This window comes from Scyliorhinus torazame, chromosome 3 (assembly GCF_047496885.1).
Source record: "Scyliorhinus torazame isolate Kashiwa2021f chromosome 3, sScyTor2.1, whole genome shotgun sequence".
NCBI classification, from domain to species: Eukaryota; Metazoa; Chordata; class Chondrichthyes; order Carcharhiniformes; family Scyliorhinidae; genus Scyliorhinus; species Scyliorhinus torazame.
In genome coordinates this window covers 4876420-4902783 of record NC_092709.1, presented here as the reverse complement: position 1 = coordinate 4902783, position 26364 = coordinate 4876420, and the positions used below count along the sequence as shown (strand labels likewise).

General features: G+C 47.2%; 1 protein-coding gene across 5 annotated transcripts in view; it reads right to left on the bottom strand.

Moving 5' to 3' along the window:
• LOC140408257 (protein phosphatase 3 catalytic subunit alpha) overlaps positions 1 to 26364 on the bottom strand; it is a 459377-nt gene that overhangs the window by 338568 nt on the left and 94445 nt on the right. Inside the window, exon 1 of one of the 5 annotated variants that reach the window (XM_072495213.1) lies at positions 8317 to 8365. The exons of the other annotated variants lie outside the window; for them this stretch is intronic. Coding sequence (XP_072351314.1) covers positions 8317 to 8350 — 34 coding nt within the window. The 5' untranslated portion in view covers positions 8351 to 8365. Of the gene's footprint in view, positions 1 to 8316; positions 8366 to 26364 lie in introns of those variants that run through there. 5 annotated transcript variants of the gene reach the window in all.

Here is a 26364-nt window from a genome sequence, read left to right as displayed (position 1 = left end):
TCTGATTATCAAAGAGCATCATGTTAAGCCCTGGGAGATTAACATTTGGTGGGAGTCTATACTGTAGGATCATTTCAAGGAGATATGATGTCTAAATTAAGGGTAGCCAAACAACTTCCCCAGAAGTATAAGTACAGTGTAAATATTCTGCTTCAAACTCTTGTTACTATTCCAGCTGTGGTCAATTTGACAGATGGATATCGTGCTTTGGGTTCCTGCCAATGAGTCAGGCATCAGGAGCGAAGAGCAGAGGTTACTTTACAGGCACAAACTTGAAAAGTAATTCTTAAGAAATATTTTAACATTACGTCTAAAGGGCAAGAGTCAACACCAACCTTCGCTCGCTTTTAATCTATGTCAGAAACAATGACGCACTCTGATTTTCCCAAGTGAAGTTCAAACGTTTATCCACATCTGTGTTACTCACGGCCTAATTCCTACCAAATCCCGTCCACCCCCGTGCTCGCTGACCTGCACTAGCTCCCGATCAAGCAATATCTTGATTTTAAAACTCTCCTCGTTTACAGATCCCTCTACGGTCCTGCTCCTCTCCACCTCTGTAACCCCCTCCTGCCTCTACAACCCTCACTATCCCTGTAACCTCCAACCCCTACACACCTCCCTATCTCTGTACCTTACTCCAATCCCTACAACCCTCCTGATCTCTGCAGCTTCCTCCTGCTCCCACAACTCTCCGATATCTTGGTGCTCCTCCAATTCCGGCCTCTTGAACCTCCCCGATTTACACTGTTCCTCTAAAACTGGCCGTGCCTTCAGCTGCCTGGGCCCTCAGCTCTGCAATTTCCTCCCTGAACCTCTCCAGCTCTCTCACTTCCTTTCAAACCTGCCTCATGCAATTCAAGAGCTCCTGTCATAATATTGACTTGGATAGTCCAGTGTCCAACTTAGTCTTATAACTCCTGTGCAGCACCTTGGCCTGTTTGACTATGTTAAAGATGCTTTAGAAATGCAAGTTGTTGCTGCTAGAGATTTTCTGACAAACAGAACCACTGGTCACTTTACAATGAGTGAAGCACTGACAAGGATCCATGTGGTATTAGAAACTATGAATGTAGTGAAGTAAAAACAATATTGAACAACAACTGTGTAAATAACTTTTAGCAACTTGGTTTCTTGAAGTCAATCAGCATTTGCTCGAAACATAGTTGCTGGACAATTACTGGAACTTGGTTTCTGATATAAAAAGAGCGGAGTAGCCCCAATATGTTAATACTTAACAATGGCCCAGAGAAACGGGTAGTTAGGGAGCAATTGCAACTCAACTCACTCATTCCACATAATCAAGAGCAATGTCAACTTGATGCCCAATTCTATTCTGCTGACGAGCGACTTCAATGGAGAGTAAAACCAGGCAGATGTGGGGGAGCATAAAACTAGTCAGGAGTGCATTAAAACCATCATTGTATATGAACAATCCTATGTGCTCAGTTCCCCAAAGGATAAGTTAACTTTAAATCGCCCCTCAGGTGTCGCAAGCCATGTTTCAACGGCAGTTACTGAATCTACACTTTTCAGATTTGATTAATAAACTAACCATGAACCAATAGGCGAAGGACATCAGCAAATTCAAATTTCAAAACCACCACAGTACGGTCCTCTGAAATGAAATGAAAATCGCTTATTGTCACAAGTAGGCTTCAAACGAAGTTACTGTGAAAAGCCCCGAGTCGCCACATTCCGGCGCCTGTTCGGGGAGGCTGTTACGGGAATTGAACCGTGCTGCTGGCCTGCCTTGGTCTGCTTTAAAAGCCAGTGATTTAGCCCTGTGCTAAACAGCCTCTGGTGTGTTATTCCATTAACACACTGCAAGATCATCGAGGACACTGAATACTCTGCATTCATTTACCCAAGTTCTCAACTTAGAAGCTGATGCCCAAGCGGTTGAAGAACATGGAAAAACACATATTAGTCCTGATTTACTACTAGCTGTTTCAGAGAATTCTTCCTGCTCTAGACGACTGCTAAATCCACCGGGTATAGCCATGGCCATCCGAATGCTCGCAGCACGTTAAAAAAGATTACACATCTTTCGACACTAAGGGGCAATTGATCATGGCCAATCCACCGAACCTGCACATCTTTGGACTGTGGAAGGAAACCAGAGCACCCGGAGGAAACCCACGCAGACGGGGGGGGCGACGACGGACGTGCAGACTCTGCACAGACAGTCACCTTGAGGCTGGAATTGAACCTGGGACCCTGGAGCTGTGAGGCAGCGGTGCTAACCACTGTGCAACTTTGCCGTCCTTTACGTTAATAGCTTGGCCCGGAATCCTTGGACAAAGAGGCTTCATGGTCGGGCAGTTGAAGGGGGAAAAGCCACCTGGGCTGAGCAATGAATGCAGCTTTGGCAACATAACAAGAGCAATTGGAAGTTCACACATGGAGTTGGGAGACATTACAGACCAATCTTTACAGATTTGAAATGACTTCAATTACCACAAACAGCTCTGTTGAATTTTGTTTGATAACCATCCGTTCAAAGCTATTTCACCAGCCGATCGGTCAACCCGTTTTTATCCAACTTGGGCAGATCAACAAACATTGATCATCACTGGAACCAATGACCCATTATTGATTAGATCGGTAACCTTTGCACTCTCATGGCTGCTCAACACAGCAGGATCTCTGGCGAAATTTGGGGGAAATTGCTCCGAAACATTCAGCTTGTAAACCTGATATTTTATCAGGCTGCGTTATTGATTATTGGAGATCACTTCAAAAAAAGAAAAGGATACCATATCTGATCTCTCTTCCCTACAATTTCCAAAATTCTAATTATAGACACGGTACTTCCCAAGGTATGCCTTACGCAGGATACAATTACTTCACACCATGACCTTAATAACTTGACTTAACACACTCCAGACGTGTTCAAGCCAGGAAGTCACCCAACATTTCTTTATTCATGGCTTCCAGTGATAGCAATTTCACCTCCTTCACCCCACCTAGTAAATGTGCACAAGCTCATTCACATCGGCTCACACACTGGCAGCACGAGAACATTTGAAAGCAGTGATGGTGAACATCTTCAACAAGTATCCATGATCTGTCCTTGGGATGGTATCTGCTGCTACCTGTACTGCATCTCCAACCTCGCACAGAGGAGGGTGCAGCGGGCAAGCTTTGGCAAGCCACCGAAACAGAAGCAATTTACAGGGTTGAATATTTCTTTCCTCAGTTACAAAGCCAATGTGCAGAGAGGACGGGGAAAGCCCTTCATCCACCCCCCCCTGCTTGTTCCAAAAATCAATTCAAATTCAAATTGAATCCAGGTCTTGGTCCCCACAAAGGAGATAAACAAGATCCAAGTTGACAACAACAGACATCGCACCTGATCTCGGGCTTGACCTTAGCCACAAGGCCGAGAAGCGATTGAATATTTAGAAGCACTGGGTGCCGGGCTCCAGGTTAGATCTAGAATTCCACTAAAGAGATTGATTTGACTCTGAGACCAGCGCGGCAGAGAGAGAGAGAGAGCGCGGCAGAGAGAGCGAGAGCGCGGCAGAGAGAGAGAGAACACGCGGCAGGGAGAGAGAGAACACGCGGCAGGGAGAGAGAGAACACGCGGCAGGGAGAGAGAGAACACGCGGCAGGGAGAGAGAGAACACGCGGCAGGGAGAGAGAGAACACGCGGCAGGGAGAGAGAGAACACGCGGCAGGGAGAGAGAGAACACGCGGCAGGGAGAGAGAGAACACGCGGCAGGGAGAGAGAGAACACGCGGCAGGGAGAGAGAGAACACGCGGCAGGGAGAGAGAGAACACGCGGCAGGGAGAGAGAGAACACGCGGCAGGGAGAGTGAGAACACGCGGCAGGGAGAGTGAGAACACGCGGCAGGGAGAGTGAGAACACGCGGCAGAGAGAGAGAGAACACGCGGCAGGGAGAGAGAGAACACGCGGCAGGGAGAGAGAGAACACGCGGCAGGGAGAGAGAGAACACGCGGCAGGGAGAGAGAGAACACGCAGTACAGTGAGCGAGAGTGCGCGACACAAATGACTAGTTTTGAAAAGGCGGTGCTTGACTGGGAGCTAAAGGACATCAGTGAGCACAGGGGGTGATATCAGCAAGGATTTGGATGAGCTGAAGTTTAGGGAAAGTGGGAGTCCAACCAGGAGTTCAGTGGTAACAACGACGTGGATCAGGTTATAAAAGGAATGGATTAATCAGCGAACACTAGCATGGCGCATGTGACTGCCTGCACAGGCTTCAATCGCTTTTTAAAAAAATTTTAGAGTAGCCAATTATTTGTTTTCCAATTAAGGGACAATTTAGTGACACCAATCCACCTACCCTGCACATGTGGGGGTGAGACCCACACAGACAGGGGGAGAATGTTCAAATCCACACGGACAGTGACCCGGGGCCGGGGTCGAACCCGGGTCCTCAGCGCCATCAGGCAGCAGTGCTAACCACTGCGCCGCCATGCCGCCCGACAGACAGGCTTCAATCACTCGAGGAGATTGAGCACTATCTTCCCGGTTTTGATAACCTTTTTGGCCCAGGGTGTATTTTTTGCGTCTCTCGGAGTGTTACCTGGCTGTTTGAGGGTAAGACGCATCTCACCTGGATGCTCCAAGTAATTGTGTGTACGAACTCGGGCAACCTCACATGCTCATGTCTAACGCTGGATTGTTAAAGAGGGAGTGTTTGTCCCTGCTGTTCAGCATTTAAACCGACATGAAATGAATTTAGATCATGTACCTGCTGCATTACATAATTACACACTCGACACATCTGATCAATAATAATTCCCAATTCCTGCCCAGGAGATTGTGTAACTGCAGCTTCCACATATCAACACGCTGAACCATGTTATCAAACAGATTTGTTCCAGAGATTCTTCAGTAACTTCCCCTTGATGCCATGACAACGTTTATTTTTAAATTAGGTCAGGAAACCATTTTCAGAAAGCAATCCAACACAGGCATTTCTATGGCGCCTTCCACATCTAGCGTACTAATGAAATAACACAACCACCACCTCGCACAACCACTTCTGGGGATCAGCATACTGAAATAACAGCAGCACACACACAAAGGCACGCTCGCTCTCGCCCACTCTCACCCACCCTCGCCCGCCCTCCCACCCACCCTCGCCCCCTCCCACCCACCCTCGCCCCCTCTCACCCACCCTCGCCCCCTCTCACCCACCCTCGCCCCCTCTCACCCACCCTCGCTCCCTCTCACCCACCCTCGCTCCCTCTCACCCACCCTCGCTCCCTCTCACCCACCCTCGCTCCCTCTCACCCACCCTCGCTCCCTCTCACCCACCCTCGCTCCCTCTCACCCACCCTCGCTCCCTCTCACCCACCCTCGCTCCCTCTCACCCACCCTCGCTCACTCTCACCCACACTCGCTCACTCTCACCCACACTCGCTCACTCTCACCCACACTCGCTCACTCTCACCCACACTCGCTCACTCTCACCCACACTCGCTCACTCTCACCCACACTCGCTCACTCTCACCCACACTCGCTCACTCTCACCCACACTCGCTCACTCTCACCCACACTCGCTCACTCTCACCCACACTCATACAGACAGTTGATGTTATAAGTGGACGGGAAGATCCCAGAAACACTGACTCAAAAAACCACAACCTTTACCTTTTTGTACATAACGTGGAGGCACACTGTCACAGGACCGCTAATTATTTTTTAACAAGAAAGAAAACATTAAACATGAAAAAATTGATGATACAATCCGTCTTTACTCTCTCCTTAGTTTAATAAAATATGCACTGATTTTAAGATTAACGCAGAAGATACAAAGGTTTCATTAATATAAAGATCCTTTTAAGTATACAAGATGACTGTGGTAAGTCACACTCCTCTTTGAACCCAAGTGATTTCCCCTCAAGTTGCTCCAGATGATTCTTATCCCGTGAGCCACCGAGTGTCACTGAACTCTGGCTCCCACACGAGTGATTTCAAACTCCGCTTTCAAAAGTCACACTTTCAAATCTTCTTTTAAATTCTGCTTTCCCTCTGCTGCTTCCATCAAGGTTTCACACCTCTCCCTTCAGCTTTCCTTTGTCTCAAAGGCTTTTAGTCAAACTTTTTATGATAAAAAATGGGTCAAAGGGACTTGGGGAACTGGCAGGGAGGTGGATTTGAGACCAGGAAGAGATCAGCCGTGATCTGACTGAATGGTGGAGCGGGCTCGAAGGGCTGAATTGCCGACTTGTGCTCCTAATTCCTATGCTCCGATGTAAACTCCGAGGTCCAGTCACCGATTTCCACAATTATTTTAAATAATGTCTCCCAAACTATGGTAATTTCTCATGAACCTTAGCATGACTGCAGATCTCTTTCGGTTTCTCATGATCCATTGCCTTTTTAACTCTGCGATTTTACTGAACAGTAATTTGTTCTGGTTCCCAGTTTCCTCTGTTCTATTAATTTCAAACTTCTTGGGAAACTTCTCTCCATTTCTCTAGTTTCCTTAACCATGTCTTCATAGAATGGCTTTTCTTCTAGCAAGGCTGAGAGAGATGTTCTCTCTTTAGCGATCTAAAACTAGCAGAGCCATGGGAATTGCCTTCTCTCTCACTACCTATCTCCAACTGCAACCAAATTAAACTAAAACCTAAAAGCTGCTCTACTTTAAGGCCCCAGTTGCTAAGCAACCACTGCTGGTTTATTTACTCTTCACGCTGTGGCCTTCTCCAAGCACAATAGAATTATAGTTGGAATTGAAACCAACCCCCTCACATACAAACATCCTTGTCCAGCATGAATCTCACTATCAGTTTTACCCTTCCAGGCACAGAAACGTTAAATTAGACCCACTTAAAACTATACCTTATTTCTAATGTTTACTAAATACAAATATAAATCCCTTAAAACTACCTTAGACACAGACAAGCAAGGCCTATTCATAAATCTGTACTAGCCACCGCCTTAAACACTCGCTTCATTAGCTTGTAACTGGTTAAAATAAACTGAACATTGATTACAATTAGTTAAAATTGAAGTGGTGGTGTAGTGGCCCCGCTACTGGGCAGTAAAGCAGAGAGCTGGACTAATGACCTCAGTTGTATTCAAGGTGGAGAGGAGTGATTAGAGACTGAGGATAATTTATGACTTCACCAGCGAAATCCCATGAATGATTTTTTTATAAAAACTCTTCATTAGAGTCACAATATGGATGCCTGTTACTCACAAAACACCACACCCAACGTCACCGACACCACAACGGATCTCTTTGTTTCAAGTTCATTCGAAAAATGTTTGTTTTTTAAGAAAGAATCTTGCAAATAAACAATAGATAACATGGGATAACCACAGCAAAATGGAGGATTTCATGAAATTCGGGATTATGAGTCATTGAGAGTTGGAATGGGCCGCCTGAAATGGCACTGGAAACAGATTCAACAATAGCTGTCAAAAGATGGGTTTATATGCCCGAAAAGGTGAAGTTTCAGGACTGTTGGAGGAAGAGGAGGTAGGGATTGGGACTAATTGTTTAGGTACATGAACCAGCATGACGATGATGGGAGGAATGATCCCCTTCTGGGCTCTAAGATGCTATGTGTTTTTTAATTTTTACATTTAAGGGGCAACTTAGCGCGGCCATTCCACCTGCCTTCCACACCTTTCTGGGTTGTGGGGGTGAGACCGACGCAGACACGGGGAGAATGTGCAAACACCACACAGACAGTGACCCAGAGCCGAGATCGAACCCGGGTCCTTGGCGCCGTGAGGCAGCAGTGTAACCACTGTGCCACCCTCAAGATCTTAAGTTTATGCTCCAAATAATCACTGAGCAACTTAATTTCACTCCCTCATCATGTTGCTCTGCCTTGATGAAAAACAATTATTTAGAAGATTTTCTGTGCCCACAGCAGTCAAAATTTATATTTAATTTCTCCCCACCAGTCGATCTCTGCAGGGTTTCTCAAAAACTGACAGAGGAGCCATACCTTTCCATTTGATAACCCAGGAACTTCCACAAAGTCAAATAAAAATTAATCTCGATCAGTGAACAGTAAGTTAAACAAACACAAAAACAGCTCGTTAAACAGTCCTTGGTGTGGTTAAGCCACTAAGTCAGGTAGATTTTATTGCTTGTCCCCATTCAACATTAAAGCTCACGCATCACGTACTGGATAAGCCTTAGCCAACAGTCACCTTGCACCCACTTTATAGATTAAATTAACTAAATTTGCTCGTGCCACAGGACAATTCACTTCGGACCATTTCATGTCAATGGACTTGTACATCAGTGTCTGTGAGTTTAAAGTAACAGATGATCAAGACAACATTTCTGTATACCAAGGAAGCAAGCTTACCACAATGGCCCAGATTCTGCTGCCATGGCAACATTGGATTTAAATGGCAATCGCTGTGATTCCTATACACACGCCTGACAAGTTGTGGAGAGAAAGATTCCCCGTCAGTTGTGAATGGTCAAAAGTTACTGGACAATTTGCACCAGTCTCCGCACTGACCTCACAACATCAGCAGCTTGTCCTCCAGACCCATCCCCCCCCACGCCTCCCCGCCCGCCCACCACCACCAGTCTCACACAATTGCCGCATTTAATGAGAAGATTTTTGATCCTGCGATGCCACCTCGTCCTCTTTCTCTGCCCTCAGAGCGGTAAACTGTAGTCACAGCTGGTGAATCGCTCAAAGATTTTAATCATTTTCAATTTAGATTATTTTATTTTTCCTTTCCGTCTCTCTCTCTCTCTCTCTCTTTCTCTCTCTTTCTCAATTCAGTATTTCGTTCCCTCTGCATTTCTCTTTCTGTCCCTGATTTGGATCCAGGTCACCTGATTTATTTCTCCATCGTTTTTTTTTTCATCAATCTTGGAGGTGGACGGTTAGTCCGACCGTTCACTGAATCTATCTAATGGGCAAACGGTGAAGTGTCCCTTTCCACCAGGATCTGCGCCAATCTACACAGAATATGCAGTGTGTGCATCAATCATTTAAATATTCGTTCAGACGGACCTACAGCCTGGAATCGTGCAACACCCCGCCATTACTCAGACACACTGACTGGCCACTTTGCAGCTTTGACTCACTTAGACACTTGGTGACATGTCAACATTCTGGGGTGCAGAGAGATCGGTTGGGGTCTGCCACAAGGCTCACAACAGTCCGCGGACGGTAACAGCTCAGTGCAATATTTCTGTGCAATCTCCATTCACAACTTTATTCAAATGGTCACAATAAAGACCAGAATAAAACCGATAGCTGTCAAACTGGACCATGTCCAAAGCTGTGCAGGTTCGGTGGATTGGCTGTGCTAAATTGCCCTTTGGTGGGATTGCGGGGATGGGGCAGGGGATTGGGCCTGCGTGGGGTGCTCTTTCGGAGCTGTCGGTGCAGACTTGATGGGCCTGGCGGCCTCCTTCTGCTCTGTGGGGATTCTACGTTACAACAGTTCATAGAACCATGGACTGCCATTCAATTCATCAGCACGAAGCAAGCTCTTTGTCCTAGAGCGAGCCAATTAGCCCCCCCCACACCCATTCCCTATGGCCTTGCTGATGTTTTCCTATTCAAATTCCCTTTCTAAAATCATTACACCTAATTGCAGATCGTTGTTGAGGACCTCAAGCATTGCTTCCTTGGATTCAGCAATTCTAACCCCTCGTCTGGGACAGGCGCAGTAGCCTCGTGTCCACAGCACTGCATTGGATTGGTCACAAGTTTAAATTTCACCAGGTAAATCATTTCAAACATTTAGTTCAGTAAACCTGGCCATTTGTGGCCTTGCGTGAGGACATTAATATTAATGCTGCTGAACTGTCCAGGCTGCGGAGTTCACTCTAGTCCCTCCTTACTTGCTCTGTTCTTTTTAAAATAAATTTAGAATACGGAATTCATTTTGTCCAATTAAGGGGCAATTTAGCGTGGCCAATCCACCTACCCTGCATTTTGGGTTCTGGGGGCGTGACCCACGCAGACACGGGGAGAATGGGCAAACTCCACACGGACAGTGACCCAGAGCCGGGATCGAATCTGGGACCTTGGCGTCGTGAGGCAGTAGTGCTAACCACTGCGTCTCTGTGCTGCCCAGGGAAGATGGTGGGAAACACTACTTCACACCCAGGTCAGAGACTGGGAATTCTGCGGAGAATAACTCACCTCCCGACTCCCCAAAGCCTGTCCACCATCCATAGGGCACAAGTCAGGAGTGTGATGGAATACTCTTGCCTGGATGAGCGCAGCTCCAGCAACACTCAAGAAGCTCAACACCATCCAGGAAGCCAGGACAAAGCAACCCCGCCGGATCAACACCTCATCCACTACCTTCAGCATGCACTCCCTCCACTATCAGCGCACAGTGGCAGCCTGTGTAACAGTTGCAAGGTGCACCCTCAACACCATCTTGAACCTGTGACCTCTGCCACCTAGAAGAGCAGCAGGTACCTGGAAAGCCCACCACCTGGAGGTTCCCCTCCAAGTCACTCATCACCCTGACTTGGAAATATATCAGCTGCTCCTTCACTGTCGCTGGGGCAACATCCTGGAACAACCTCCCGAACAGCACAGTGGGTGTACCTTATCAAAACGTGAAGCGAGTCAGGCAAACTGAACGTACAAAGATCAGCCCCGTGAGCCTCTTTACCATGTGATGAGATCTTGGCAGGTTTGATTGCGGTCTCAACTCTCCTTACCTGCTGCCCCCGATAACCTCAGACTCTCTTGTTTAAGAATATAATTCAGCCTGAAAAATATCCCTGGATCCAGCCTTCACTGTTCTCTGGGAAGAGGGTTCCACAGACCCCTGACCCTCAGAGTAAGAAAATTCTCATCTCCGCCTTAAATGGGAGACCCATTATTTTCTAACTGTGCCCCCGGTTCTAGTCTCCCCCTTAATCAGGAAGAACCTGATTTGGAGAAGTTCTTTTCTTGTCCACATGAACCATTCTTGTAGCCTTACAGCTTCCTGGAACAGCAGGACGCAAATAAGCATAAATGTTAACATAGACTCTTGGTCTAATTATCTGAAAGGGCGGTGTGTCTCTTTATGGGCTCATTATCAGGCCGTCCAGTCCATTCAGAATCTTGGCAATCTAGAAAATTATTAATGACAGACACATTCACAGTATCATCTTCCGAAAGATTTTTTAAAAAGTAGAGATGATCTTTTTCCAATAACTAAAATACATAGAATGATCTGGCTCATCAAACCAAACAGCCCAAGAAGTGCACCTACCTCTCCGCTCTTTCTAGAAATAGCCTCTTTAAAATAAACTGCGGTTAGAAGCAACACCTGCTTAAAAGAAGAAGCACTTCAGAGTTGATGGACCGTGAAGGGCTACAATAAAAAACAAAGCTAATTCCCCCTTTGAAATAGCCTGGACCGGTCAATCAAGAGGCTTGTAAAAGGTAATGGAACATGGAACTGAATGTAAACAATGAAGTTCAAAGCTTTTAGGCTTCTCAGCCTGCCCAGAAGCTTTACATTAAAGGGGGATGGAATTGACTGTGAATAAAGCACTCGATAGGGTACCAAGACATCAAAGGTAAGACTTTCACCTTCATCTGACAGATCATTAATACTGCAATGCTGGGAGAGACAGGGCTTGAGGGCGGCAAAGGGCTAGGGGCCGCACTTCAGGCGGGGAGGAGAGGGAGGGTTTCACCTCGGGTCCTGGCGGCCGCTACATTATTACAGAGCCCTCCGCCCGGAAATCTCAGGAAGCGCTTTGTGGTCAGTGGAAGTACATTATTTTGCCGGGGGGGGGGTTGGTCACTGCCGGAGGAAATGAGGCAGCCGGTGTCTGCACAGCAAGATCCCACAAACAGCAATGTGATACTGACCCAGATCATACGTGTTGGTGATGCTGACTGAGGGATAGATATTGGACCCAGGGCACCGTGGTTAGCGTTGCTGCCTCACAGCGCCAGGGACCCGGGTTCAATTCCGGTCTTGGGTGACTGTGTGAAGTTTGAACTTTCTCCCAGTATCTGCGTGGGTTTCCTCCGGGTGCTCCGGTTTCCTCAACAGTCCAAAGATGTGCAGGTTAGGTGGATTGACCATGCTGGGGTGGAGTAGTGGGTGCAGACTCGATGGGCCGAATGATCTCCTTCTGCACTTTAGGAATTCTATGGACATCAAAGGTTTTCAATATATCAGAGGGAAGGTTTTTGACCACAACTTGACCTTCTGAAAGACAATTTAATGATTTTCAAAGCCTCAGAGAGAAGACCTGCCACACGACCCCCACCCAGGAAAGACCCCTGACCCAAGACCCTCCAGCCCAGTCCGTACACAGTCCGTACACACCCCAAGATCCCCAGTGACACTGAAGGATCCCCCTCGGCACCCTACAGGCAAGTGTAGAGAGGGTACTCACCCCCTTTCCATCTCAGAATCCATGGCACCAGGTTGGCACTGCCAAGGGTGAGGCCTGGGGGAGGGGAAGAGAGGCTGAGGGAAGGGAGGGGCCCCGAGGGGGAGCATTTGGGTTTCAGGACCTGTCAGCAAGTTTACACCCCTCCCCCCTCCAGCCCTGTGCAAAATCCACCCTACTCCACAAAAGTTTCAACCTGCTGTTGAATGCCACCTCAGAGCCAGCGGGTGACACACCCGTCTCCTCCTCTCCTCTCTTCCCCCTCCCATCCCACCCCTCACTGAGAATTGATTCGGGAGAATCAACAAAGAAAAGTACAGCACGGGAACAGGCCCTTCAGCCCTCCAAGCCTGTGCCGACCATGCTGCCCGTCTAAACTGAAATCTTCTACACTTCCGGGGTCCGTATCCCTCTATTCCCATCCTATTCATGTATTTGTTAAGATTCCCCTTAAATGGCACTATCGTCCCTGCTTCCACCACCTCCTCCGGTTCCAGGCACCCACTACCCTGTGTAAAAAAATTGCCTCGTACATCTCCTCTAAACCTTGCCCCTCGCACCTTAAACCTATGCCTCCTAGTAATTGACCCCTCTACCCTGGGAAAAAGCCTCTGACTATCCACTCTGTCTATGCCCCTCATAATTTTGTAGACCTCGCTCAGGTCGCCCCTCAACCTCCGTCGTTCCAGTGAGAACAAACCGAGTTTATTCAACCGCTCCTCATAGCTAATGCCATCCATACCAGGCAACATCCTGGTAAATCTCTTCTGCACCCTCTCCAAAGCCTCCACATCCTTCTGGTAGTGTGGCGACCAGAATTGTACACTATACTCCCAAGTGTGGCCTAAGGTTCTATACAGCTGCAACATGACTTGCTAATTTTTATACTCAATGCCCCGGCCAATGAAGGCAAACATACCGTATGCCTTCTTGACTACCTTCTCCACCTGTGTTGCCCCTTTCAGTGACCTATGGACCTGTACTCCTAGATCTCTCTGACTGTCAATACTCTTGAGGGTTCTTCCATTCACTGTATATTCCCTACCTGCATTAGACCTTCCAAAATGCATTACCTCACATTTGTCCGGATTAACCTTCATCTGCCATATCTCCACCCAACACAGCCAATATCTGGCATTTCTCGGTCTGTATAAAACCCTCAATAGCAATTTGGCCACAAATATCCTTTGGAGACCCAAACAGCAGAGACTGAATCATTCATTTCACATCAAGGACTCAATGTCTAAAGAGCTAATGGAAATGTGGCCTGGTGTGTGGTGCAGTGTTAATGTGAAGCTGTCCCAGTGCTAGGGAAGCTATACCCTATGTATATATGGATACAGGGTGGGGTTCACAACACACACACACAGAGCCTCAGGGTGATGTAGTAGTCCGGGAGGAATATGCGTTCCATCATTCGGTGGATACAGTGTGTAGCTTTAGAAGTTGCATTATTTAAAAACTAAACAAATGGCATTTGCATAGCACTTCAAACATAACACAGTAGCACAGTGTTTAGCACAGTTGCTTCACAGCTCCAGGGTCCCAGGTCCCTGGTTCGATTCCCGGCTTGGGTCACTGTCTGTGCGGAGTCTGCACATCCTCCCAGTGTCTGCGTGGGTTTCCTCCGGGTGCTCCGGTTTCCTCCCACAGTCCAAAGATGTGCAGATTAGGTGGATTGGCTGTGATAAATTGTCCTTAGCGTCCAAAAAGGTTTGGATGGGTTACGGGGATAGGGTGGAGACGTGAGGTTTGAGGAAAGGTCTTAAAAGAGAGAGGCGGATAGGTTTATGGAAAGAATTCTAGAGCTTAGGGTTCGGGCAACCGACGCTGGGGAAGCCGATGGCGCAGCAATAAATCCACGGACAGGGAAATGCCGAGATCGGAGGAGGTTATGAGCCTGAATGGACGAGGAGTTCCTGTAAGTAAGGAGCTGGCTGCGGCCGAGGTGGGGAGGGTGGGTCCACAAGTTCAGTTCAGGGTCAAACATGATGCGAAAGGCAGCCACATCCAATGTTCCGCAGGTCTAATTAGGAGTTACTTTTTCAAAAAAAAGGTCAAAATCCCTCCCATTAGTTTTATTCCTCCGATGCCAGGAATGGCAAATGGAATGCACCGAGCACAGGGTAAGGAATCAACCCCTCTGTCCATAGCTTCTGCTGTGCCCCAAACTCCACAACCAAGTATTCATAATCAGCAAACCCGAAGCACGAAACCACCCGCCCCGCCATGTGCCCAAAGACTACATTTAAAACGACATTTGTAGGAAGCAGAAAACCGCCAGCTCCGCCGAGGTGGAAGTTGTGCAGATTATGCAGCAGGACAAAAGATCAGGCCAGCCTAATTGTACAAGTAACATGTTTAAAACCAACAACACGGCAGAGTTGGTGTTACTTTAATTAGCAATGCTGTACCCCAGCCGCTTCTTGCAGCCACCCCACACCCCACTCCACCCAGAGCCGACAGCGACCATTCCAAACTCTCACCACGTTCCTGTCAGGAGATCCCAGAAAGATTCACACCGCCGGGTGCCATCCAGGATGGGACTGTCGGGTCAGATTTGAACCCCTGCAGCATCTCCAGTAACAAAGCACCGATGGGATGTTCACCATGGACACAACCGAGCCCAGGCCTTCTCGCACCTGCCCATCCAGGAAGGCCGACTACTCAGGGGTCGGCAGCCGCAAATATCACTCTCTAATTCTCCCCGGCCCAACGTGGAAACACAGCATGACGGAGGCTATTCAGGACACCAACTCTTTCAAAGAGGTGTCCAACTCCCAGTCCCTCTCCTTGCTTCTTTCCCCAGACAACGGCCTTCTTTTCCTTTCCAAACTCGTGTCCCATTCAAAGGTCCGATTGAATTGGCTTCCAGACCACAACAACTCGCCGCCCGAGGAAAATCAATATCCTCGGATTATTTTGCCAATCATTTCAATCGGTGTCCCCCTGCTTACCAAGCCTTCTGACAATTCACTGCCAAAAACCTCCACAAATTTGAATCCTTCAATCAAATTTCCTCTCGAACCTTCTCTCCTCAGAGGAGAACAATCGCAACTTCTCCAGTCTCTCCTCATTAACTGAAGCCCCACACTCCTGGAACCATCCCAGTAAATCTCCTCTGCACCCTCTCCGGAGCCTTGACATTCTTCCGAAAATCCGGTGCCCAGAATTGGACACAATAAGGGACCTAATGATCTATAAAATTCAGCATAACCTCCTTATCTATTAATAAAATTAGGGATGTCATATGATTTTCTTTGCGTTCTCCCGCTGCTCTCCAGGTCACACAGCGACCCTGTTCCTTTTCCCTTGTGAACGGAGCCAGGATTCATTAACCAAAGATTATCTTGACCCCCGGCTCAATGAGACGTCGCTTTCCACTTAGACAGCAGCACACTGGCCCACTCGTTAGCCACATCTTTCGGTGTTATACAGGAACTCAGAGTCAAAGTTCAAACCCAATTTATTTTAATTGCCACCCAATGGTCAGAATGGCTGTGGTCTTTGATCCTTGCTGACAACTTCACCCAACAACAACCCGAGTATCTATAGCACCTTGAATGCAGTAAAGCCGTGACATGAGACCTCACAGAAATGGTTAACAAACAAAAAAATAAAGGAAGTGATGGGAAGGAGATAGGGTGTGGGTATAGGAGGGGAATGGAGGGTGTTCGTGGGGAGGGAGAGAGAGGGACATGGAGAAGGGAGTGGGCGAGGTGCTGGGGAGCAGGCATTCTGGATAAATCAGGCTGCTTATATAGAAAAATAAAATGGAGCATCTCTGCTAATGAGCTCCTTGCTGACTGGAGATCAGATAAACGCACAGCACTTCGTCGGAGTCTGGTGAGGTTTTCAGAAGGTTAACTACATTCTAAACTTTGATTTTTTTTAAAAATCTCATCTATATAATGAGTTTCACCAACATATTAGTCATCAACCCAAAGTACAGTAGGGTCACCTCACAGCACATGAGATGGACCTTTGCTTCGTTTAAACCTACTCCCCGCATAAAAATAACCCTAACGGCTTAATCAGCGCCCATCAGTGTCTGCATTTTAACACAAACCTGCCCAACAGGATATTGCAGAGTCTAGGCAACAATTATTTCACAGCAAACATTAGAGTTTGGATTAAAAAATGCAATGAGTTGGTTTGGTTCCAAGCAAGGTCATGGAAATAGGCCATCGGCAAAGCAGCTACATTTAACACAGAAACGCGATAGGCCATTCACTCCATGTTAGGACTTTATGTTTATAGTAATCAATTTCTGATTGCTGAGTTTTCCGGATTAATCTCTCTTCACTGCAACTGATAGTAGGAAATTGGCGTAACTAGTTTACAAAAAGCCAGGAGAGGCACTAACACATCACTGCCGACTCATATTTCAGTCAACAGAGCCATTGCGACTGCCGTGGGCCATGTGTGGAAACCGCTATCAAGTCAAAAAACCTTAGCTAGCTCTCGTCATAGGCAGTGCAAGATCCAGTCACCATTAGTACCAATGTAGCAGTCACGGCATAACTTTTAGAGACATCAAGAGTAACCCAAATTATTTGGTTAATTTGGCCAAAGTGCTATAAGGCACAAAAATGATTTCATTTTTGTCAGGTGCGGATCAACCAGAAGATAAATGAGATTGAGGGACGCAACAACCAGGCTGTAACTGAATGGCAACATAGAACATTACAGCGCAGTACAGGCCCTTCGGCCCTCGATGTTGCGCCGACCTGTGAAACCACTCTAAAGCCCATCTACACTATTCCCTTATCGTCCATATGTCTATCCAATGACCATTTAAATGCCCTTAGTGTTGGCGAGTCCACTACTGTTGCAGGCACGGCATTCCACACCCTTACTACTCTCCGAGTAAAGAACCTATCTCTGACATCTGTCCTATATCTATCTCCCCTCAATTTAAAGCTATGTCCCCTCATGCAAGGCAAGGCAGGCTGAATGCTGACTGACCTCCTCTTATTCTTATCAACGACTAGGACACAGATTTTCTAGCTTTATACTTCAGGTAGGTGAGAACATAGGACCAAGGAGTAGCAGGCCTGGAGAGGCAATGGCGTAGCGGTATTGCCACTGGACTAGTAATCCAGAGACCCAGAGTACTCTGGGGTCCACGGTTCAAATCCCACCACTGCAGATGGTGAAATTTGAATTCAATGTAAGTCTAATGGTGACTGTGAAACCACTGTCGATTGGCACAAAACCCTTCTCGTTCACTGATGTCCTTTAGGGAAGGAAATCTGCCCTCTTTACCCAGTCTGGCCTATACGTGACTCCAGATGAACCACAGCAATGTGGTTGACTCTTAATGGCCCCTCAAGGGCAATTAGGGATGGGCAATAAATGCTGGCACAGCCTGCGACGCCCACACCCCAAGAACAATTTTTTAAAATTTCACCCTTCAAGATCATGATGTGTTGCGGCACCAGCTCCACACTGGTGTTCGCGACCTCAGCTTTGAATATGTTCAAGATTCACAGCAATTTCTGACCAGAGAATCCCGAGGTTTAGACATGGAAGTAATGAAATGCAATATTTCATTCCAAAAACAAAACATTTCCCTTTTCAGAACACTCTTGTACGATTTAAAGGAATGCATTTCAATTCTCAATTGAAGAGCAAATGTGTAAATTTAACAAACCCACGTTTTTCTCGCAAATGGTTTACCAACACGCGCTGACCCTTGATAAGATGTAGATTTGTCGCGTGTGCCAAGGTACAGTGAAAAGTATTGATCGGTGTACAGTCCAGGCAGATGGCTCCATACTTGAACAAATGATAACCATGTACAGTTTTTATTGCTGTGAAACTACAACCTGAATACATCCTAGCAAGTTTTCTAAAGAAACAGAGGGGGCAAAATTTCAATGGACTGTAATCCACCCGCTTGATAATACACACATTGCCATGATTCACTTTGAGGACTGTAATTATAATATTTATTACAGCAAAAGATAAAACATTTTTCCAATCACAGAATGAACATGTATTACTCTCCAACAGCCCACTTTCTTTTACAAGAACTAGATTCTGATATTAAAATCTGCCCAAAGTGAGAGTGAAGACATTCTTTTGCTCGAGAAAGCTTCCCCCCAATCTCTGATACATCAGGTCTACCTCGTTCTATTGTAAACCAGACAGACTCGCCTCTGACCTCGAACAGGGTCTTTTAGTGCTGAATGTGCTGAGCTTCAACAGTCATCACAGCTCTCAATGGTGCCCTAACCCATATCATAAATTGAACATAACTGTTCAGTCAAGGATCACCGCCGCAGGAAGTGGAATGGTTAGTCAGGTGCAGCTTGGCGCTGTGTGGGGAGCAGTAAAGTGCATTAAACTGGAGCGAGGTTAACATGGACAGTGAGTGAAGGAGCTCCAATGATGTAAATGGGAGGATTGAAGAATGGGACATATTTCCTTTAAAAACAGAAACATGCAAATGTTGAATTTAACTTCAAGCTCTGAAATTGTGGAAACCATTTTAACACTTTCAAATAGGGGCTGAGCTTGGTAAAAAAAGGTGCCAGTTCTTGTTGGCCAAGATTCCCAATGTCCAATTAGTAAAAAATTCCACCTTCTCAGTAATAAATCAAAACAATATATGTTCAGAATTTACACGAGTATCATTAGAAAGTCAAATAATAGAACAAAGCCAATTTTTCCTATTTAACTGATACATATAGACAAATTAAGAGTAGGCCAATCAGCCTCAAGCCTGCTCGGCCATTTGAGAAGGTCATGGCTGATCCAATTCTGTACCAGTGGGAATAAAGATAGCAATTAAGGGTCATTGTGCCACAGTATTAGCGTGGTTTAAGGAGTAATTTTAAGTTATTTTCTGGTGTGATGTTAAAGATGTTTTAATACTGCGTTAGTAATAAAGTTTGTCTTAATTTACCATATCCCTATTTCTTTGTAGGGAGTGAGCTATCCTTTCCTCACAGCCTGACCATATTAAAGTAAAATATTGGGGTTTCTGTTCAGTATCCAAGCCACTGTTGGGGTCTGATCTGGGATCGGAATATCACAACCACTGTATCCTCTCCTTCCCACTGCATGTTTCTCCCCAGCCCTGTGCAAATGCCTCGAACAGGCAACACAGCCGTCTGGACTCGGGTCTCGGCTGAAGAGAATTGTGTCCATCCTCTAACTATACTGCCCTCTACTACCACTACATTCCTATTAATTCCCTCCACTTAAATGGCTTCCTGTACCATGGCTCCATGGCATATCTGCTTAGCCCCCAATTCCGGCCACTCAGGCCGCAGGAACCATGAACCTTTGGTCAATTGCAGACGCCAAGGTACCCCCACTTCTACCTTCTCAATCCGCACACCAACCTCACTCACAGGCACACCCTCCAGTCCCTGGCCACTGACTAAATCAGATTGCCTCATCCTCAGTGATGTGACCCAATCATTGAACCAACTTGTATTTGATATTTAACAATGGTTAAAGTATTGGTGATCTTCACAGCAACTGAACTCGAGGTGAGGTGAGAGTGACTGCCCTCGACATCAAGGCAGCGTTTGACCGAGTGTGGCATCAAGGAGCCCGAGCTAAACTGGAGTCAATGGTGATCAGGGGGAAAACTCTCTGCTGGTTGGAGTCAAACCCGGCACAAAGAAAGATGATTGTAGTTGTTGGAAATCAATCATCTCAGGGCAGCACGGGGGCACAGTGGTTAGCACTGCTGCCTCACGGCGCTGAGGTCCCAGGTTCGATCCCGGCTCTGGGTCACTGTCTGTGTGGAGTTTGCACATTCTCCCAGTGTTTGCGTGGTTCTCACCCCCACAACCCAAAGATGTGCAGGCTAGGTGGATTGGCCACGCTAAATTGCCCTTTAATTGGAAATAAATGAATTGGGTACTCTAAATTTCTTTTTTTTTTTAATATATCATCTCAGTTCCAGGACAAAACTGCAGGAGCTCCTGAGGTTAGTTTCCTAGGCCTAATCACTTTCTGCTGCTTCATCAATGACTTTCCTGGAGCAGCAAGATGGCACAGTGGTTAGCACTGCTGCCTCAGGACACCGAAGACCCAGGTTCGATCATGGCCCCAGATCACTGTCTGTGTGGAGTTTGCACATTCTTCCCGTGTCTGCGTGGGTCTCACCCCCACAACGCAAAGATGTGCAGAGTAGGTGGATTGGCCGCGCTAAATTGCCCCTCAGTTGGAAAAGGTTTTTTTTTTAAATCAATGACCTTCCTTCCAACGTAGCCATGATGTGAAGATGCCGGCATTGGACTGGGGTGAGCACAGTACGAAGTTTTACAACACCAGGTTAGAATCCAACAGGTTTGTTTCGATGTCACTAGCTTTCGGAGGGCTGCTCCTTCCTCAGGTGAATGCAGAGGTCTGTTCCAGAAACATATATATAGACAGATTCAAAGATGCCAGACAATGCTTGGAATGCGAGCATTAGCAGGTGATTAAATCTTTACAGATCCAGAGATGGGGTAACTCCAGGTTAAAGAGGTGTGAATTGTGTCAAGCCAGGACAGTAGGATTTTGCAGGCCAGATGGTGGGGGATGAATGTAATGCGACATGAATCCCAGGTCCCGGTTGAGGCCGCATTCAAGTGTGCGTAACTTGGCTATAAGTTTCTGCTCGGCAATTCTGCGTTGTCGCGCGTCCTGAAGGCCGCCTTGGAGAACGCTTACCCGGAGATCAGAGGCTGAATGCCCTTGACTGCTGAAGTGTTCCCCGACTGGAAGGGAACATTCCTGCCTGGTGATTGTCGCGCGATGTCCATTCATTCGTTGTCGCAGCGTCTGCATGGTCTCGCCAATGTACCACGCTTCGGGACATCGTTGCCTGCAGCGTATGAGGTAGACAACGTTGGCCGAGTCGCACGAGTATGTACCGCATACCTGGTGGGTGGTGTTCTCACGTGTAATAGTGGTATCCATGTCAATGATCGGGCACGTCTTGCAGAGATTGCCATGACAGGGTTGTGTGGTGTCGTGGTCACTGTTCTGAAGACTGGGTAGTTTGCTGCAAACAATGGTTCGTTTGAGGTTGTGCGGTTGTTTGAAGGCAAGTAGTGGGGGTGTGGGGATGACCTTGGCAAGATGTTCTGGAACATACCTCTTCATTCACCTGAGGAAGGAGCAGCGCTCCAAAAGCTAGTGACATGAAACAAACCTGTTGGACTTTAACCTGGTGTTGTGAGACTTCTTACTTCCTTCCAACAGAATGACTGCCCTATTCGCAACTCCTCAGACAATGAAGCAGTCCGTGTCCAAATGCAGCAAGACCTGGACAATATCCAGGCTTGGGCTGACAAGTGGCAAGTTACATTCGCGCCACACAAGTGCTAGGCAATGACCATCTCCTACAAGAGTGAATCTAACCATCGCCCCTTGACATTCAATGGCATTACCATCGCTGAATCCCCCACAATCAACATCCTGGGGGTTACCATTGATCAGAAACTGAACTGGACTCGCCACATTAATACTGTGGCTACAAGAGCAGTTCATGCCCATTGGCCTGGTGGGCAGCAGCTGGTGTCTGCTTTGTATCTCATCACATCAACACAGCCATGATAGGGAACTCACCTTGGAAAACCCTGTATAAATCTCTCGGCCAGGACACTCACAATTCAGTGCAGTGGGCCATCGTTATGCAAACACAATATTGAGTCGATCAGGTATAATATTTTAAAAATCAAACAGCACAGGAGGCCCCTGTTCTACTCATTGTGCTCGTGCTGGTTCCGTAAAAGAAAGGTTATCAGGGACAGACAGGCCTGTGGGTTGTGGTTACAATAAGATCAGCCATGATCTTACGGGATAGCGGAATACTGGAGCTGGCTTGAGGGGCCATGTGGCCTCATCCTCATCTACAGGTTTGTATCTATTTAGTTAGTCCCAGTCCTCCCGCTCCATCCGTGGGCAGCACGGTAGCATTGTGGGGGCAGCACGGTAGCATTGTTGGGTAGCACCGTAGCATTGTTGGGCATAGAACATAGAACAATACAGCGCAGTACAGGCCCTTCGGCCCACGATGTTGCACCGAAAGAAAAGCCATCTAACCTACACTATGCCATTATCATCCATATGTTTATCCAATAAACTTTTAATGCCCTCAATGTTGGCGAGTTCACTACTGTAGCAGGTAGGGCATTCCACGGCCTCACTACTCTTTGCGTAAAGAACCTACCTCTGACCTCTGTCCTATATCGATTACCCCTCAGTTTAAAGCTATGTCCCCTCGTGCCAGCAATTTCCATCCGCGGGAGAAGGCTCTCACTGTCCACCCTATCCAACCCCCTGATCATTTTGTATGCCTCTATTAAGTCTCCTCTTAACCTTCTTCTCTCCAACGAAAACAGCCTCAAGTCCATCAGCCTTTCCTCATAAGATTTTCCCTCCATACCAGGCAACATCCTGGTAAATCTCCTCTGCACCCGCTCCAAAGCCTCCACGTCCTTCCTATAATGCGGTGACCAGAACTGTACGCAATACTCCAAATGCGGCCGTACCAGAGTTCTGTACAGCTGCAACATGACCTCCCGACTCCGGAACTCAATCCCTCTACCAATAAAGGCCAACACTCCATAGGCCTTCTTCACAACCCTATCAACCTGGGTGGCAACTTTCAGGGATCTATGTACATGGACACCTAGATCCCTCTGCTCATCCACACTTCCAAGAACTTTACCATTAGCCAAATATTCCGCATTCCTGTTATTCCTTCCAAAGTGAATCACCTCACACTTCTCTACATTAAACTCCATTTGCCACCTCTCAGCCCAGCTCTGCAGCTTATCTACATCCCTCTGTAACCTGCTACATCCTTCCACACTATCGACAACACCACCGACTTTAGTATCGTCTGCAAATTTACTCACCCACCCTTCTGCGCCTTCCTCTAGGTCATTGATAAAAATGACAAACAGCAACGGCCCCAGAACAGATCCTTGTGGTACTCCACTTGTGACTGTACTCCATTCTGAACATTTCCCATCAACCACCACCCTCTGTCTTCTTTCAGCTAGCCAATTTCAGATCCACATCTCTAAATCACCCTCAATCCCCAGCCTCCGTATTTTCTGCAATAGCCTACCTTGGGGAACCTTATCAAACGCTTTGCTGAAATCCATATACACCACATCAACTGCTCTACCCTCATCTACCTGTTCAGTCACCTTCTCAAAGAACTCAATAAGATTTGAGGCATGACTTACCCTTCACAAAGCCATGCTGACTATCCCTGATCATATTATTCCTATCTAGATGATTATAAATCTTGTCTCTTATAATCCCCTCCAAGACTTTACCCACTACAGACGTGAAGCTCACCGGTCTATAGTTGCCGGGGTTGTCTCTGCTCCCCTTTTTGAACAAAGGGACCACATTTGCTGTCCTCCAGTCCTCTGGCACTATTCCTGTAGCCAATGATGACATAAAAATCAAAGCCAAAGGTCCAGCAATCTCTTCCCTGGCCTCCCAGAGAATCCTAGGATAAATCCCATCAGGTCCCGGGGACTTATCTATTTTCAGCCTGTCCAGAATTGCCAACACCTCTTCCCTACGTACCTCAATGCCATCTATTCTATTAGCCTGGGGCTCAGCATTCTCCTCCACAACATTATCTTTTTCCTGAGTGAATACTGACAAAAAATATTCATTTAGTATCTCGCCTATCTCTTCAGACTCCACACACTATTTCCCATCCCTGTCCTTGACTGGTCCTACTCTTTCCCTAGTCATTTGCTTATTCCTGACATACCTATAGAAAGCTTTTGGGTTTTCCTTGATCCTTCCTGTCAAATACTTCTCATGTCCCCTCCTGGCTCGTCTTAGCTCTCTCTTTAGATCCTTCCTTGCTACCTTGTAACTATCCATCGCCCCAACTGAAACTTCACACCTCATCTTCACATAGGCCTCCTTCTTCCTCTTAACAAGAGATTCCACTTCCTTGGTAAACCACGGTTCCCTCGCTCGACGCCTTCCTCCCTGCCTGACCGGTACATACTTATCAAGAACACGCAGTAGCTGATCCTTGAACAAGCCCCACTTATCCAGTGTGCCCAACAATTGCAGCCTACTTCTCCACCTTATCCCCCCCAAGTCACGTCTAATGGCATCATAATTGCCCTTCCCCCAGCTATAACTCTTGCCCTACGGTGTATACTTATCCCTTTCCATCATTAACGTAAACGTCACCGAATTGTGGTCACTGTCCCCAAAGTGCTCTCCTACCTCCAAATCCAACACCTGGCCTGGTTCATTACCCAAAACCAAATCCAACGTGGCCTCGCCTCTAGTTGGCCTGTCAACATATTGTTTCAGGAAACCCTCCTGCACACACTGTACAAAAAACGACCCATCTATTGTACTCGAACTATATCTTTTCCAGTCAATATTTGGAAAGTTAAAGTCTCCCATAATAACTACCCTGTTACTTTCGCTCTTATCCAGAATCATCTTCGCCATCCTTTCCTCTACATCCCTAGAACTATTAGGAGGCCTATAAAAAACTCCCAACAGGGTGACCTCTCCTTTCCTGTTTCTAACTTCAGCCCATACTACCTCAGAAGAAGTGTCCCCATCTAGCATCCTCTCCGCCACCGTAATACTGCTCTTGACTAGCAGCGCCACACCGCCCCCTCTTTTGCCTCCTTCTCTGAGCTTACTAAAACACCTAAACCCCGGAACCTGCAACATCCATTCCTGTCCCTGCTCTATCCATGTCTCCGAAATGGCCACAACATCGAAGTCCCAGGTACCAACCCATGCTGCCAGTTCCCCTACCTTGTTTCGTATACTCCTGGCATTGAAGTAGACACACTTCAAACCACCTACCTGAACACTGGCCCCCTCCTGCGACGTCAGATCTGTGCTCCTGACCTCTATACTCTCATTCTCCCTTACCCTAAAACTACAATCCAGGTTCCCATGCCCCTGCTGCATTAGTTTAAACCCCCCCCCAAAGAGCACTAACAAATCTCCCCCCCAGGATATTTGTGCCCCTCAGGTTCAGGTGTAGACCATCCTGTCTGTAGAGGTCCCACCTTCCCCAGAAAGAGCCCCAGTTATCCAGAAATCTGAATCCCTCCCGCCTGCACCATCCCTGTAGCCACGTGTTTAAATGCTCTCTCTCCCTATTCCTCATCTCACTATCACGTGGCACGGGCAACAACCCAGAGATAACAACTCTGTTTGTTCTAGTTCTGAGCTTCCATCCTAGCTCCCTGAAAGCCTGCCTGACATCCTTGTCCCCTTTCCTACCTATGTCGTTAGTGCCAATGTGGACCACGACTTGGGACTGCTCCCCCTCCCCCCTAAGGACCTGGAAAACACGATCCGAGACATCACGTACCCTTGCACCTGGGAGGCAACATACCAAACGTGAGTCTCTCACGCTCCCACAAAATCTCCTATCTGTGCCCCTGACTATAGAGTCCCCAATTACTAATGCTCTGCTCCTCTCCCCCCTTCCCTTCTGAGCAACAGGGACAGACTCCGTGCCAGAGGCCCGTACCCCATGGCTTACCCCTGGTAAGTCGTCCCCCCCACAAGTATCCAAAGCGGTATACTTGTTTCTCAGGGGAACGACCGCAGGGGATCCCTGCACTGACTGCTTTTTCCCAGTCCCTCTTACAGTTACCCACCTATCTCCAATCTTTGGTGTAACTAATTCCCTGAAGCTGCTATCTATGACCCCTTCTGCCTCCCGAATGATCCGAAGTTCTTCCAACTCCAGCTCCAGTTCCCTAACTCGGTCTTGGAGGAGCTGGAGATGGCAGCACTTCCTGCAGGTAAAATCAGCAGGGACACTAACTGCATCCCTCACCTCAAACATCCTGCAGGAGGAACATTGCACTCCCTTCCCTGCCATCCCTCTAACTTTCTACCAAGATCTGGCTAACAACTAAATTAAATTTTTTATAAAAAATAATAATGTAATATAATAAAATATGGTACTTACCTCAGACCAATGGGTTTTATTATTAGGTTAGAGGAGGAGGGCGGGTGGGAGACACTACACGTGTAG